The sequence below is a fragment of the Rhincodon typus genome, chromosome 19 (genome assembly GCF_021869965.1).
Source record: "Rhincodon typus isolate 14 chromosome 19, sRhiTyp1.1, whole genome shotgun sequence".
In the NCBI taxonomy this organism is placed as follows: Eukaryota; Metazoa; Chordata; class Chondrichthyes; order Orectolobiformes; family Rhincodontidae; genus Rhincodon; species Rhincodon typus.
Genome location: NC_063350.1, coordinates 24406238 through 24423349, shown reverse-complemented (window position 1 = coordinate 24423349; position 17112 = coordinate 24406238). Strand labels below are relative to the sequence as shown.

Below are 17112 nucleotides of genomic sequence, written 5' to 3'. Positions count from 1 at the left end.
TTGCATTGTTGCTCAGGAACAGGCTTTGGGGGGGTCAGGAGGTGAGCCACTCACTGCAGAACGTCTAGCCTCTGACCTGCTCTTGTAGCCATAGCATTTATGTCCGGTTAGTTTTTGGTCGGTAGTAACTACCCAAGATGTGACAGTGGGTGGTCAGAGATTTGTAATGCTGAGAGGTGGTGGTTAAATTCTCTCTTGTTGAAGATGGTCATTGACAGCCCAAGTGTGGTGTGTCCAGGTCTTGCAACAAATGGGCGTAGGTTGCTTTAATGTCTTTGATGTAGACTGGTGCTGAACGTGATGCAGTGATCAGCAAACATTCCCTTATTTGCACTTATTGTGGAGGGAAGATCATTTGACAAAGCATCTGAAGATTATTGGGCCCAGGACACTATCGTGAGGAACCCCTGCACGGAGATGTCCTGGAATTGAAAGGATTGACCTCCAACAACTTTACCGTCTTTGTGCCAGGTATGACACCAATCAGAAGAATTTTCTCCCTGATTCCCATTGATTTCAGTTTTAATGGGACTGTTTGCTGTCACATGGTCAAATTCTGCTTCAATGTCCAGGCCAGTCACTCTACTAGTGTCTGAGTTGGTGGTTAGGATTCTAAGATCAAGTGATAGTTTAAACATGAGAGCTCTTAACCTTGTAAATATTTATTGGGGGAGTTCATGAAATTGACCACAGTGGGTGAGGGGAAATTGTGCAAATAAGTTTGTTTACAGAAATGCAGAAAAGTGTTGTATGACTGGCATCTCTGAGGTTCTAAAGTGTTTTTTTTTTTTTGCTCTCTGCTCAATTCTATCTGTCTCAGTTTGCACAAGGCTAAGAGTGTCAAGTACTTAAAACTTATTAAATAGACTTTGGACACTTGTAGGAACAGAGGTATTTTTAAACAAATGGAATTTTTTCTTAGCATTTTCACGCACCTTTGTTATTATAAGGTTAGTTAGTTTTGTCTACTGGGTTCATGGGCATTGCAGGAACATGAGTTGACATGAAGGGTATGAGGTACCATTGGTGGGGCATTGAATTGTCATGAGGGTGGTCAGAGGGCATGTGCTGGGATGGCAGGGCATGGGTAAACTTTGTGAAATATGCTGGGAAAGTTTTAAATGGGCTCCAGACTAGTTTCAACTCTGAAAATCTTGGCCCGATCTAGTTGTTCCCAGCTAACGAAACTACAGCTGATAGAAACTGGGTGAGGTAACAGCACACATTCTGCCAAATGTATCAGATGTCTGAAAGTACAAGGTCTCTTTTTTAAATATTAAATGCAGTCCAATGTAGTAGGCTCCTGAAGCCGTGTCTTCACAAGGAGAAAGGAGTTTGACTGGTAAAACTTTAATAGTACAGTTCAGCAACAGCTATTTAGCTTGCAGGAGGATGTGACAACTAAATGGGCTATTTTTAATCCAGCAGAGTTCTCTGCATTCTTGTAGGTAGTGGTTAAATTGGAGATGACCAAAGCAGTCATCTCATCCTATACACAAAATTGGAAGAGGAAATTTTTGCTTTTGGTTTTGTTTTCGCCTGGGGTTTCCTGATGAAAATTAAACACTTTTCTTTTCAAGTTTCTTAGCCCAAGCCAATTCAGCGCTCTAATACTTGGTCCTGTGTCAGTACTGCAACTGCATTACTCCGATAATGTCAATTCTGCATATCATCTTGCTTCCATTCATTGCTTTTGAACATTTAAGCCTGCTGAAGTTGTTTGCGACAACTAGTGTATTTGCACCAGCCAAGTCATGTCTTTTTCAGAGATAGTAGGAACTGCAGATGCTGGAGAATCTGAGATAACAAGGTGTAGAGCTGGATGAACACAGTAGGCCAAGCAGCATCAGAGGAGCAGGAAGGTGGATGTTTTGGGCCTAGACCCTTTCGGTCTAGGCCCGAAACGTCAGCCTTCCTGCTCCTCTGCTGCTTGGCCTGCTGTGTTCATCCAGCTCTACACCTTGTTATCTCATGTCTTTTTCAGATGAGGAAGTGACTTGGTTGCATATAAAATGCAGTAAATATCTTGGCAATGCCTTGCAATTAAACCTCCCAAACAATGTAACATTAGCACTCCTGTGCTGAGTGTTAAATTCTACCATGTTATGGTCACAGTTCCCTAGGACATCATTTACTATGATGTCGTTTATTAAATATGTCTCATTACACATTAACAGATCCAAAATAGCATGATCTCTGTTTGAACCCATAACATATTGTTCCAGGAAACTGTCCTGAAGACAGGTTTTTCATTGTTGCCTTTTGCCAGTTTGGTTCACCAGATACGTGCTCTGGCTTTCAGGAATTCTCAGCATTTAATTTCTCGTTGATCCCTGAAAATAGGAAGCTGCATATTAATGAAGACAGGTTTGCAGTTACTGAAGGTGATGATAATGAGCAAAGATCCCTGTTAGTAGGCCTCTCGCCACTCCCTAGTGAGAATCCCATCTTCATGTCGGGATCCCTGTCATAAATTGAAACTAGTTGTTCCTGATATCGAAGACTGGACTTCTCACAAGATTCCGGCAAGATTCTCTAAGGTTTCGGGGCCCTACAAGATTTCCCCCTCTGATTGTGAATGTTTTTGCTTTGGTATCAGTTCTAGAGGTGGAAATGGGGACATAGTTTATGGCAAGGTTTAAAGACAATCACCTGGATTTTTACTCTCTCGATTCCTGTAGGAGTAATGGATTCAGAAAGGCAATAGAATCCAAGTGTTGGGATTCCCTCATCTAATGGGACTGCTGCCAACAGGTGGCCATGTTGTGGGAGGATAGTTAGAGCAGGTGAACAGTCTCTTACTGGGGCAAAGAAGTGTGTAATTAGTGGGTGGACACGGGTATCAGACAGGCAATGGAATTCCTTAGCTCAGCCCAACCCAAAAGTTTCTTTGCTATGAATTGTTCCTTGTTTATCCTTTTAATTTTATTTCAATTTTTTGTCATAAGGGTGTTAACCTAGTTCCCGTACAATAAAGAATCTTTGCTTCACGATCTTTGGGCCGTCTGTATGGTCAAACTTTATGTAGACTTTTAACAGCGCAGTGTTTCTGACTACTTCCTGGCATGGAAGCCAAGCTGGTTGATGAGATTGTTTCCAATTTGAAAGAAAAGTCACTTGTTGAACACTGCAGAACCAGCCAGATGGCAAGAAGGTGGTATAGTTAGGTAAGTTGAGGGCATGAGATCCAGGGGTTAGGTGGTGATAGTGGTGAGGGAAGGAAGTGTTCCAGCAACTGCAAGTGGGGCTTGGGGTACCCAATTGCAGTACCTGAATAGGCAGGCACAGTGGATCCAGGAGATAGGTGTAAACAAGCTTACCACATGAATCCCCTCACGTTTAATTAGCTGTCAGTTTTTGCCAAGGTTCAGAAAACCTGGCAGTCCATAGTTACAACTCCAGATTTGGAATAATGTTGAGGTTTGAAGTGTCGTTATAATGTTTAGTGTCAAGCTACCTCCTTGTAATGAAATGGCCTCGCATCCATCTTCCTGCCTCATTAGAGCTTGAATTGAATGGGTGGTTGGAGACAGGTTTGGGTCAGAAATCAAGATCTTAACTCTTTCCAACCCCACCTAAAAAAAAACTTTGTTCTTCAATTACTGCTCCTCCACCACACCTCTTCATAGCCTCAAGCTACTCAATATTATTTAAAGGGTATTTCTATTCATTAACTATTTGGGAATCACGGATTATGATAAATCAGACAGTGGGCAGATCTGGGGGTAGTGGGCACTGACAGTGATAGAGGTGAATGTCAGTTAGAATACACAAAAGCTGATGTGTCTTTGGATGATGTCTCTCATTCTTTGATAATTACTGAAGTCTTTCATCTTTATATTTGAAATTTACAATTATAATCAAAATAAGAGAAGAGGGTCTTTTCACACTTGGGTGGGTGATTAATTTCAAGTTTTTTTGGCAAAATAGTAATGTGTTTTAGTTTAGTTCACATTGATTTCACGAAGCTTAGCTAAGTGATGTAGCCATTTTAAGTCAATATTTTCCCTTTTTTAATCCATTTTGGTCCATGAGAAATCCAAAGGGGCCAACGTCAAATGATTTGAATTTGAAAATCAGTAGTCCATACTTTATCACTGTCAAGATGATAGGCAAACACTGGAGGTGCCAGCATTAGGTTGTAATAGCTGCTGTCCTTTTCACTGTTATCAGCTGAGTAGGAATGCAAGCACATTACAGTAACATTCAGTTTCAGTCAACAGAACCATTTTCTATGGTTATTTTTAAAGATAAGCTATTTTTAAAAGAAGTTCTGTAAAAAGGAAGTACAGATATGCTTAGCTGTATCTGTCGGAGGATGTTGAATTGCAGAAGGACAAATTTGAGTGCAGTGTAAGCGTTCTATTTTTTAATAGAAACAGACATTTTTGCTCCGGTGCGTGGTTACCATTTTGGTCTGAGGTAGTTTTTGAATAGCAATATGAATCTTTGATTCACTGGTGAGTCACCAAGGAGATGATGGCAAGTTTGATGCCAATGAATTGCAGGAATTTTTGATGCATTTTAGTTTTCCTTTCTCTTATTAGCATTGGAGTGCATCATTAAAGCTTAGCTTTAATTTTTCATCACAGTTTTTTGTTTAGAAAAGAAAATGTGTGCATAAAAACAGACTTGGGTCTCCTAAATTTCTTCGGTGCTAAGTTGGTTGCTCTCAACAGGATAAATTTAATCACTATAAAAAGGAGTGTGGGGAAATCAGCCAGAGCCTTCTACCCTGATTGCTCTCACAGATCCCTGGTGGAAATTGCACATGAATAGATCTGGGGAGAGGATAAGGTCAGGCTTGGCTATGAATAACCTTCCTCAGATATTTGAAGGACCCATGAGACACCACTCTACTGCCATGTTAAGAAAAGGAGACAAAGGTAGCAGTCAAAAAACCTTTCTCCCATGATTATTCATAATCTCCTCCATGGGACAGACCAATGCTTTTTAAAATTCCTTCGGGGAAACTGCGAACAAATAAAGAAAACGTTCCAATATGTGGGCATCACTGACAAGGGAAGCTTTCATTTCCAATCCCTAATTGTCTTAGGTATACCCACAGTGCTATAGGGGAGGAAGTTCCAGGATTTTAACCCAGTGCCAGTGAAGAGATATGGAGCAATAATCAAAGTCAAGATGTTTGGACCTAGGACATCACTGCAGGAGTTCCTCGGGTTAATGTCCTTCCACTGAGATAATTTGACCTCCAACACCCACAAATTCCTTCTGTTTGGTATGTTTCTAAGTTCTCTGGTTCCCAGTAACTCCGTTTCGATAGGGCTTCTTGATGTAATCTGTCAAATGGCTATCACTTTCTCGTTATCTCTGGAATGCAGCCCTTTTGTCCATTTTATTGCAACTAAGGCTGTAATGAGATCAGGAACCCTGGTGCAAACTGAATGTCAGTGGGAAGATTATTCCTTTGCAAGTGTTGCTTCATTGTACTGTTGACTACCTCTTCCATCATTTCTACTAATTCTTGAGAATCATTGGATTAGTCCTGCTTTTTGTTGGCAAGGTATACAGGGGCCGCTTTTTCTATATTGTTGTTCAATGCCATTCTATCAATCTACTGGAAAAACTTGGCTTAGGACACAGCTTGTTCTGGAGAATAGGTCTTCAGAACTGTTCAAGGAATGTTGTCAGGGTCCAATTCTCCATATCACGTGGAGTGAATCAAATTGGCTGGAGACCTGTGTGATGCTGAGGACCTATGGACAAGGGTAAGATGGATCTTCCATTTAGCACTTGTGGATGAACATGGGTGTAAATGCCTTTATCCAAGTAATTTGAACTAATGTGCTGCATATGTTATAATTTGAGGAAGGGGTATTGGCAGAACTGTTACCTTCTGTTAGTGGTTTAATCATCCACCACCATTCATGTCTGAATCTGGCAGAACTACAGAGCTTAGATCTGCAGCAATTGCTTAGCCTGGCCTATTACATGCTGCTTTTTGGCATGCATTTAGTCCCAAGTTGCAGTTAATACCCAAATTTGAGTTGCTAGATCTGTTCAAAGTCTGACCCATTTCAAACAGTAGTAGCATCCGAAGAGTATCTTGTGTGAAGATGGAACTTTGTCTCCCTAAGCACGCTGCAATGGTCACGCCTGTGACCAGTAAATTGGGGAGGATGAAGTCAAATAGATTTATCCTCCTTGTTAGTTCCCACACCACTTGCTATAGACCCAGTATAAACCAGCTCCGTCAGTAGTGGTACTACTGAGAAACCTTTGAGTGGAGGCTTTCAGTGTCCCTCACAAAGAGTCCGTTCTACAGTCTTTGCACCCTCTGCTTTCTCCAATTCATGTTTAACATGAAGTATTCATCAATCAGTTGAGGTGAGGACAATTGGAGGTAATCGGGAGACTTCATTGCCCCATGTTTGACCTGGACATAATGGAGTCTGGCTCCCAGTGATGTCCCACAGGGTAACTCCGTCCAGACTGGATGCTACTCTACTGACATGTCTCATGGGTTTGTTCTCCCAGAGGGGCAGGACCAACCCCAGGTTGGTGATGGTGCTGTCTGGGCCACTTGCATACTCCTTTGATGTTTTACTGGAGTTAGCCACAGTAAATGGCTGCCGATCTATAAGTGGAAACATGTGACATGCAGTAGAAGAGGAACATATCAAAAAACAGTCTATTTCTGAAGAAGGGTCTAGGCCTGAAACGTCAGCTTTCCTGCGCCTCTGATGCTGCTTGGCCTGCTGTGTTCATCCAGCTCTATACCTTGTTATCTCAAATATTTCATGAGTTATTTTAGTGTTCTCAACATGGAAACCTTTAAATTTAGTGCCTTTGTAGACCAAGGGCATTCTCTGTAGCTTGTTTCAATTAACAAGTTAATAAGTTAGAGTCAAAATAAATGTTCATTCTTGGATTTGTTGAATATTTTGTGTGTGGATGGTTGTGGTTAGTGCTTGCTGCCTCTCAGCACTAGGGACCCGGGTTCGATTCAACACTCGGGCAATTGTCTGTGTGGAGTTTGCACATTCTCCCCACATCTGTGTGGGGTTTCCTCTGCGTGCACCAATTTCCTCCCACAGTCCAAATGTGTGAAGGTTAGGTGAATTGGCAGAGCTAATCCATACTGTCCAGAAATGTGCAGGCTAGGTGGGTTAGCCATAGGAAATGCAGGGTTACAGGGATAGGTTAGAGGGGTGGGTCGGGGGTGGGGAGGGGAGGAGATGTTCTTTTTGGAGGATTGGTGTGAACTAGATGGGCTGAATGGCCTGCTTCCACCCTGTAGGGATTCTGTGATTGTAAGGTTACATGCAAGTATACACAAGTTTCAAATGTGTAATGTGTATTGCTAAAACAAAGTGAGACTGAGTGGAGCTCCACCAACTGGAGTTATGTTGAATAGACACTTGTGACCAATGAATCCCTTGTATCAAGCAGTAAGATGACCATCTGGTCTGTTCGCAAGATATTACTTGTTCACGACATCTCTCTGGGGAATATTAGGTGGACTTTAGAAATGTTCTTACTCACTTTGAGGCCTCCTGCACTGGAAACACATGTTGGCAATCTCAGAAGAGTTCAGTGTACCAGCAGAGTATTTTTTTTCCAACCGGGAGAGAATAGTCAGCACGAAATCTCAGCAGAGAGAGACACTCAACTAGTCAGTTAATGTCAAATCAGGCCTGCAACATTCTTGCAGCTTTTGGGTTTAGTGGTTCCTGGTCATGAGATGTAACTTGCATTGTCACTGATGTTACTCAACTTTAAGAAAGATTGATCAAAGAAGATACTGAAATTTTTTTATAAAAAACAAGCATAAATATTGGTAAGGATTCCTTTAGTTTAAAAAAAAATATCTTTGTGCATTTTAAGGACTCAAACATTCTTGGGGCTTTCCTAATTTGAGAGGGTAAAAGGGAATCTAAGAATTCTTCTTGAGATCAAGCCGAACAAAGTGCATGATGGGCAAAACGGTATATGGTTTGTGGAATGCCATTCAATTGCTTTAATTGCAAGTGAACTGCACCCAAAGCTGGAACTCCACTTCGTCGCAACATGTCTTATTAACTTTTTGTGGTAATTGTGACTTGTATGTCAATGTATGCATGTGCATAGAGGAGATGAGAGAATTTCAAACATGGAGAGAAGGAGAAGCAGAGGCACAGTGATGGAAAGATAGGACACAAAGGTGAAAACCATGAAAGGAGGCAAGGGAAACTGAACTTGAAATAAGAGGAAAAAGAGTGAACAGCATTGACATAGGAACAGGAGTCGGCCATTCAAACCTTCGAGTCATGGCTTACCTATGGCCTAATTTCATAGACCTGCCTTTGTCCCTTATCCCTTGATACCTTTTGCTTAACAAAAATTACCTATCTCCAATTTAAAATTAGCAACTGATCCAGCATCCACTGCCATTTGTGGAAGGGAGTTCCAAACATCTACCACCCTTTGTGTGTAGACATACAACTTAACGTCATTCCTGAATTATCTGGCCCTAGTTCTCAGACTTGTCTCGAACCCCCAACCAGCGGAAATAGCTGTCTTCATCTACCCTGTCTGTTCCTGTTAATATGCTGAAGACTTCAATCAGATCAACCAATAACGATTCCAAAGAGGCCCAATTTGTAAAATTTCTCCTATCTATGGAAAACTATGAATAGAAGGAAAAGGAGATGTATGTAGGGCTACAGAGGAGAGAAGGGAACGGATTAGAGTGTAAGGAGAAAAATGACAAGAGAAGTGAAACAACAGCTTGCATGCATCTTTTTCATCCAATAAAACCTCAAGCATTTCAAAAGATTTGGTACTGAGCCACATGACATGATCAAAAGCTTGGTCAGAATAGAGAGAGAGATTTTTAAGGAGTATTTTAAATACTGAAGTACCAAGTCCGAGAGGTTTATGGAGATAATTCCAGAGCATTGTGTCTGAGCAAGCATGAGAGTTGCATGAATGGTGCAACAAGTTAGAATAGTAGCCGAGGTTTTGAGGTCAAATTTCAGTGGATGCAAAACAGGAAGCTGATGGGAGACCATTAGAACAGTCAAGTCTGGAGATAACGAAGGTGTAGGCTTGATGATATGCAGAAATCTCAAGGAATATAAAACAGAGCTAAGATAGGCATAAACATGAAGTAAAAAAGAAGCACAAATATGCTGAGGAACAACATAATGTAGGACCTTGCAGGAATTGGTGTAGCTGTCAAAGGGTTGTGCCAGGAAAATAATTCATTCGTGGGATGAGGGTGTCACATGCTAGGCCAGTATTTATTGTCCATCCCTAATTGCTCAGAGGGCAGTTAAGAATCAACCACATCACTCAGTCTGGAGTCACGTGTAGGCCAGGCCAGGTAAGGATGGCAGTTTCCTTTCCTAAAGGACATTAGTGAACCAGATGGGTTTTTTTCCTGACAATCAGCAATGAAATCCTGGTCAACATTAGACTTCTAGTATTTTTTTAATTCAAATTCTGTGGTAGGATTCGAACCTGAGTCCCCAGAACATTGTGGGTCTCGGAATTAACAGTCCAGCGATAATACCACTGGGCCATCACCTTACCAAATTTTTTAAGGTTTTATATGTGGATGAGGTTTTATGAGGATGTTGCTGAGGTGAAAACAGCTATAGATTGGCTGCTCACTGAACAGAAGTGGGCAGGCTACTAAATAAAGACCCAATTAAGGGCAAGTTTTCTGGGCTAGTGACATTTTGCCAGCAGTGATGTACCCCTCTGTAGCAAATGGAGGCAGTCAACTTCTTGAAGGCAGCCTCCCTGTGGCAAGTGGGCAGCAGGGTGCCATGGGAACTGAAGGTAGAGAAGGCATATACGTCATCCAGAGGGGCCTGTCTGCTTAGTTCTTGAACTTTTCAATTAAAATCTGGCTGTCCAACTCTGAGCTGCCTCAGCAGCACCCATATCCCTCAGTCACATTTGACAGCAAGTTGAGAGATGGCCAGCTGGGAAGTTACTTCTGGGCAAGTAGCTGAGGTGATCTCGATGCCAGCAGCAACAGGCTCAAGGCTGCATTTTATCACAACCCTTAGTGCTCAGTAGCCTGTTGGACAGGCTAGAGAAGCCGAGGTAGATGAAAAAGCAGTCATACATTCTGTGTCTTTCTTTTATTTTTGGGAATGGACTTTTTTAATATAAGAACATCGTCACAGCTAAAGGAGACTTAATCGGCATTATCTAAATACTATGACAACATTACTAGGTATGCTCATTCATGAGATTAGCAGGACATTACTCTTCACTAATTCAAAGGGAGCCCAATGATATTCACCTAGTGTTACTCTAACATCTCTCAATACCAATCTTGGAAGTAAACACAAATCTTCACATGCATGCCTTTAGCTGATCAATGTAAATTTGTTGAGATGTTTGTTTTTTATTTGCGATGTTGGGAGTGTTCTCACTGAAGTGGAAAAGTGAATCCAAAAAGAAACGCTTGAAATATGTTTTTGAGACAGAAGATACATGAACTATAGGCAAAGACTTTGTTTTTATTAGTAGCAAATAATGAATGGTCTCCCTCTGCCTCTCCTGCCCTGCGAGAAGATGTCAAAGCTAACAATGTAGTGGTGTTACTGAATGACTATTTTGTATCATATTACTCCCATATCTTTTAAATAGTGAACTTTGAACTTTCAGAGTATTTTCTGCAAAAACTAGTGATGCACTCGGAAGTCATTTCTGTATTTTAAATGTTTTATTCTGTAAGATAATAAGTCTGTCTAGACAGATTATGTTCAATTGCATCAAATATAATCACTAACTTTGTATCATTTTAAGATTGCTGAAGGAATGGCTTACATTGAATCAAAGAACTACATACACAGAGATTTGAGGGCTGCTAACATCTTGGTGTCTCATGCATTGGTTTGCAAGATAGCTGACTTTGGCTTAGCCAGAATAATTGAAGATAATGAATATACAGCTAGAGAAGGTATGTTAAAATATGAAATAATTTCTGTGTTCCTGCCATTTAATGAAACATGGGCATACCAGCTGGCAGATGCAACAAACTCCCAAACGAACCGGGAAGCTATTAATTCTGGCCGTACCGGAAATGTTGTGTGTTGCGAGCATGTAGTTGAAATTCTGCATTTCCATTTATTGATGCAGTAAATCCTCTATCTGTGAAATCATGAATTTGCCTCCCAATGCCAAAAAAATGTAATAACAGAATTCAACATTCACGGGCAAAACTCGCGTTTCTGCAATTTGTAACCTATTTTTGACCACCATTTTTAAATGAGCTACACACTCGGGAATTTCATTGTTCGCGGGGCTTCTCAGAAATGGAACCCTCACAGATACAGAGGAAGGACTATAGTGCATTTTATTTTGCTTCTGTTGACTAATTTAAATGTTTTCTAATATGGAACAGCAAGTGCTTTGTTTGTACAGCTGATGTTATTTCCTTAATTTGGGAGTCTGTGCCAGTATAGTTTCTGGGGGAGTACTTGATGGGAGGTGGGTTTCTCTTTGAGAGTTGGTGGGTTTGTAGTGGATATTGATGGGCAGCCTAGCCCCAGAAATAGAAATGGTGAAGTCAAGAAGAGGAAGAATCAGGGATGGCCAGTTACCTTGACTACACTTTTTCACACCCTGCTTCTTACAAGGACTTTATTCCATTGTTCCAATTTCTCTATCAGTCACATTGTCCCAATGATGCTATTTTCCATAAAGGTGACTTTGACATCTTGTACTTTAACTTTAACTGATGATCCCCTGCCTCCCCGTGCATTAGTAGAAAGTTTAATACTCCCCTTCCCTCCTCACTGTTCAAGATCCCAAATGCAGTTTCCAGGTGAAGCAGCATTTTATTTGTACTACTTTCAATCTCATCTACTGTATTCACTGTTGCAGTGAGTCTCCTTTTATATTGACAAGACTTGGTGACTATTTGCAGATCACCGCTGCTATGTCTGTAAGAATGACTTCAACCTTCCAATTGCTTGCCATTTCAACAAATCATCTTTCTCCCATAATAATATTTCTGTCCTGAGCCTGCAAGTGTTCCACAAAGCTCAACACAACCTAGAGGAACAACCCCTCATTTTCTACCTGAGCCCAATGCCTCTAGGCATTTACAGCCTCTAGGACTCAATATTGAGTTTAAGAATTTCAGAACTTTGTTTTTCAAAACTGTGTCTCCCAAAATTCATTTTCTAAGAGGTCAATATTCACTTTGACCTTGATCTCCTTCTAAATGTTTAAAGAAGCTTTTATTGTCAGTTTTTTTTTCATATTACTAACTAGTTTACCCTTTTATAGTTTGTTTTTCTCTGTCTTTATTATCCTTTTTAGGCCTCCTCTGCTGGATTCTGAATTTATCCCAGTTTACAGGACTATCAATGAGTTTGGCCTCCTTATGTTTTTTTTTCCAACTTAATATGCTCTTTAACTTCCTTGGTTAATTATGATTGGTTTCTCCCTCTCTGAGAATCTTTGCAATTACTATTCTAAGTAATGTTTGTGTTTTGGAAGGTGTTGAAGTTTATTTACAGAATATATTTTTAAATCTTTTTACTGTTAGCTTTTTGTATTAGCTTGAATTGTTTTTCTACACTTGTCTTTTTGCATTGCTTGTTACATTCTTTGCATCCCTTTCATTCTTTTTAGCTCTCAGCCTACTGGATTTCCATCTTTGCATGTGTATAAGCACTTTTGTTTTAGCATGATCTTGTTTCTTGCCTCTAATTAACCCATTTATTATACAAATGGAGCTTTTTTGCCATTTCAGGTTGCATTGCAATTTAATTATTGTTAGCATACTGCGAGAGAATGTGGTAGATGCAGGTACAGTTACAACACTTAAAAGATATTCGGATAAGTACGTGAATAAGAAAGGTTTGGAGGGATGTGGGCCAAACAGTGGGTAGTGAGACTAGTTTAGTTTGGGAACATGGTTGGCATGGGCCAGTTGGACTGAAGGGTCTGTTTCTGTGCTATATAATTCTGACTTTAATACGAAATCTGTAAACAATTCCCATGAGAGTTTTGTTTTCTTCTTACTAATTCTTACTCTTATTCAGAGTATTTCCTCTATTCAGTCAAGTATTTATCCATTTAATATAGCCAACAGAAATTCCAGCTGGTAGTTTTGGAAATGCACTGAGTACCTAAATTTGATCCCACACCCACCCACACCACCACCACCACCACCACTCCCTCCCCGGTCATATAACTGTTTCTATCTTGTCAAATGCTTTGGAAGTAGATGACAAATGATTTAAGTTAACACATGGTATAACCAGTGGTATTTCTTACTATTAGAATAACTTCCACAGTTGGCTCTGTTTTAGGCCTTTTTTTGCCATCCTACTGAGATTAGCTTCAAGCTTGTCATGTTGAACTGTTTTCTGTTTAATATATGATTATCTTTTATCTGCCTAATCATTGTTTACATTTTGCTAAAGTCTGTTTAGCATTCTATTGTGTTCATTTAATTTTGTATACAGAATGATGCGCATTGGGCTGATTCCAGAGCTGAAATCTAAATCTGACTCATAACTTTGTAAATACCCAGCCCCTTAAATTGAGATAAGGCTGTTGCTGTCATTTTTGAAGTGTGTGGCATTCCTTGTTCAATGCCTGCAATATCCCAAGAGTTATATGCTTGCATATTTCTACTATTAATCAGCTATGAATGAAGTGAGTAATTTTAAACAGCACAGATCTATAATAGCTTTTGTAATACTAGTATAAAAGTGCAAACATTTCTGAACATCATCTTCTGTTTTAACATTAAACTTTTGCAACTATAATCCCACAGCATATTTGCAGAGTTCGTTGTTTCTTTAACCTTGGCATCATCTATTCATTCTGGAAATTCAGCAAGGACAAAAGTAGTATGCATTTTAAAACAAAAAGATGCATCACTGGAATGTAGACAGTCTTTCATAACACTTTTGTTTCAAAACCAAGATTTCATCAGACATTTTAGTACTGAATTTATAACAAAGCAGAATAATATATTGAAGATAACAATTTTATGCTTTGAAAATACAATTCTATTTCCCACTGTAACTTAAGCCTTATTTCCACTGTGAAGTGATGTTGAGTCTTAGTTATCTCGCAAGTTGTGTATTTTTATTTTTGTATTAATTAATATATTATATGAAGTAGTGAGACTTCTGGTCTGATGGGTCTTGCTCAAGCTGATACAGATTGGTGAATCTATACCCTCAATGGATTTTGTGGTTCTTGAGTTTAATTTGGCTTTTATAATCTCCATTCTAAGGTGCCAAATTCCCGATTAAGTGGACAGCACCAGAAGCCATCAATTTTGGGTCGTTTACAATCAAGTCCGATGTGTGGTCCTTTGGAATTCTTCTCATGGAAACCATCACATATGGCCGGACCCCTTACCCAGGTCTATAAAGAGCAGACAAGTTTTTTTTTTTCAAGCAGAACTGCAGTACTGTTGTATAAATGTTTCTTTTCTTTGCACTTGCATTTATTATTCAAGATGGCACTTGATGCAATGATAGAGTTGGTTTACTTCATGCTGATGCTGCAGTTATTGTACACATGCAGTCTGAAGCCAAATTCAGAATGTCAACTGAAGCAGTGGCACGTGAGAATATACCGCAGGAGGGCATCTTAATTCATTTAATTGCACAAATTCACTCTGAATTGAGCCCCAACCTGCATTACGTTCAGCATTTGTCATTCCAAAACTGCAAAATGTTGATGAAACAAGTAGGGTAAATGCACTGTTGTACATCTATTAGTTAATTTATACTACACCTGTTAGTCAGAGATCCTGTCATATTTTCTAATCACTCCGTTATCAATGACATTTATTGAATACATTTTTTCAGTCCTTTGAAATATCTTTGCAAACTTGAATTTATAAATGCTACATTGATAGTAGGGATATAGAAATGAACGTATGAGTACATTTGTAAAAAAACAAAACTTACAATTACATGTCTAATTTTTAAGGTATGTCAAACCCAGATGTGATACGTTCAGTGGAACGTGGATATCGGATGTCCCGTCCAGACACGTGTCCAACAGAGCTCTATGACATCATGATGAAATGCTGGAAGAACAAACCAGAAGAGCGTCCAACTTTTGAATACTTGCAGAGTGTGCTAGAAGACTTTTTTACAGCGACAGAGAGTCAGTACCAACAGCAGCCATAACATGCCAAATATGTACGGACAATGGGAGGAAAGCAAAGGAGAGTAATTCGGGCAACAAGTTTAGATTTAACTGTTTAACATCTGCACTTGCAATTATTTGCACCTTGTCTGATTTAAAAATAATTTTTGACATTCTTGATAGTAAATAAATGTTTTTCATGCTGTGTATTTTCAATGGGTCTTTGAAAATGTGAGCAATCTTTCTGCACAAAATATAAAATGTTCATCAGTCCTTAAATTACTGAATAATGTTTATTTTTTTCTGAAACAACGTTTAAAGTAATATTGGTAATGTATTTTCATTGTCACAGTTTTTTGACTTTTTTTATTGTGCACTATTTTTATACTGAACATAGCACTCTGAGTAGAACCTTGCCATCACGGCCTCTTTTTTCCTATTTTACAGCAATATCATGTTTACATGCTTCACAAATAGAAGAAGGTAGTTTGAATTGTTTCAATTCCAGGCGGGCTGTTACGACACAGGTTTCCCAAAGCACAAATAGTTCATGTAAAGGGAGCAGTTTTAGGAAATGTGTTAATCCGGTTGTATAGTGTCTGAAAATAACTTGATACTTTGATGCCAGCACCTGCAAAGAGGGGAAGCAACAAAGTTATTCAATAATATTTTCAAAGAGTAAATGTTAATAAGATGACTATTATCAATAAAACTGAGTATCCTTTTTCATTTTAACTAATAGAATCCTTGCTATTCTTCCATTGAACTGTGATTTAATTGATTATCCGGAGAGTGAGGAAGATGGAGAATTGTACCCCCTGATCTTTCATTCCTTTTTAAGGGCTCATTTGTTGTCAAACAATGACAAAAGTATACCACATTCACATGACAGCTTCATCATGTGATTTTCTCCAATGTTCACTTTCCAAGGAAATTTGGAAATGAGCAGATTCATGAGGAGAAAAGAACTACTGAGCCAAAATCTTAAAACTAATTCTAATCTCTGAAATCAAAACTAAACCCATTGTTTTGATCTCTTTTATTCATGGAATATCTTTGTTTAAAGTTTTTTTTATCAAGTGTGAGACTTAGTAAATGTTTGAAAATAAGTTAAGTTATAACAATGTGTGTACTAGATTAGTAAGTTTCATTAATAGCAACATGTAGGCCTGAGTGTATAAGAACTTGGTTTAATGAAGGAATGGAGTTTGAAGATTTTTATAAGATGCAGCATTACTTCTCTCTGGATTGAAATAATTTCAGAATCAAAGTACTGTGACTTCAGAAATGTAGTCATCCATTGTGTATATTTGTATTAATGCTTGAGGTGTGAAATAAAGTGCCTTAATCTTAAGATTGCTGGCTGTGAGATTTGTCAGACTGAATCTGTGAAATTGACAGTGATTTAATGAATTAAGACTTATCGAACATACTGATTTAACATTTGTCTTTATAAATTAATTTACACTGGGAGCGGTTTTCTCAGTAAATTTGATCTGCAATTTTTCTAACTGGTTGTTGACTGCCATCAACAACGTGTATCTTTTGGTTCCCCTCATGTCTTCACACATAAGCAGTACTTTCACAATCCTGCACTCCTATCAGATCAAGTGCTGAACAGCTTGGGAATCCAGAGCTGGACATGCCTGATTTCCTAAAATGTGCTCCCAATCCAGGAGTAGCAGGTCATAGAATCACCTCTCCAGTGCATTAAGGAAGCCTCAACTTCCCTGCCCTGTTCTCAGCATTATATCACTTATTTGCAGATGTTTTCTTGTAAAGGATTTTAAAAATATCTGCTAAGAATGTAGTTTGTCCTCACTTTTTTTCCAGTTCATTCAATTCGTTTTAAATATGTAGTTTTATTTAAATGTCTCCAATCCTCAGAATTAATTAGTTCCTCTCCATTTAAAGATATGCCAAATATTGAATGAGAAATGCCCTCATTTTGGACAGAATAAGAGTGTTGCACATTGACCCCAAGAAACTGATCAAAACTACTTGGCTATATTACAG

At 39.2% G+C, this 17112-nt stretch overlaps 1 protein-coding gene across 1 annotated transcript in view; it reads left to right on the top strand.

Annotated features, from left to right (window-relative positions):
* hck (HCK proto-oncogene, Src family tyrosine kinase) overlaps positions 1–16450 on the top strand; it is a 73666-nt gene extending 57216 nt beyond the window's left edge. Inside the window, exons 11-13 of the mRNA XM_020510930.2 lie at positions 10771–10924; positions 14228–14359; positions 14935–16450. Of these exons, the coding sequence (XP_020366519.1) occupies positions 10771–10924; positions 14228–14359; positions 14935–15137 (489 nt within the window). The 3' untranslated portion in view covers positions 15138–16450. The remainder of the gene's footprint in view (positions 1–10770; positions 10925–14227; positions 14360–14934) is intronic.
* Positions 16451–17112: the final 662 nt, after the last annotated feature.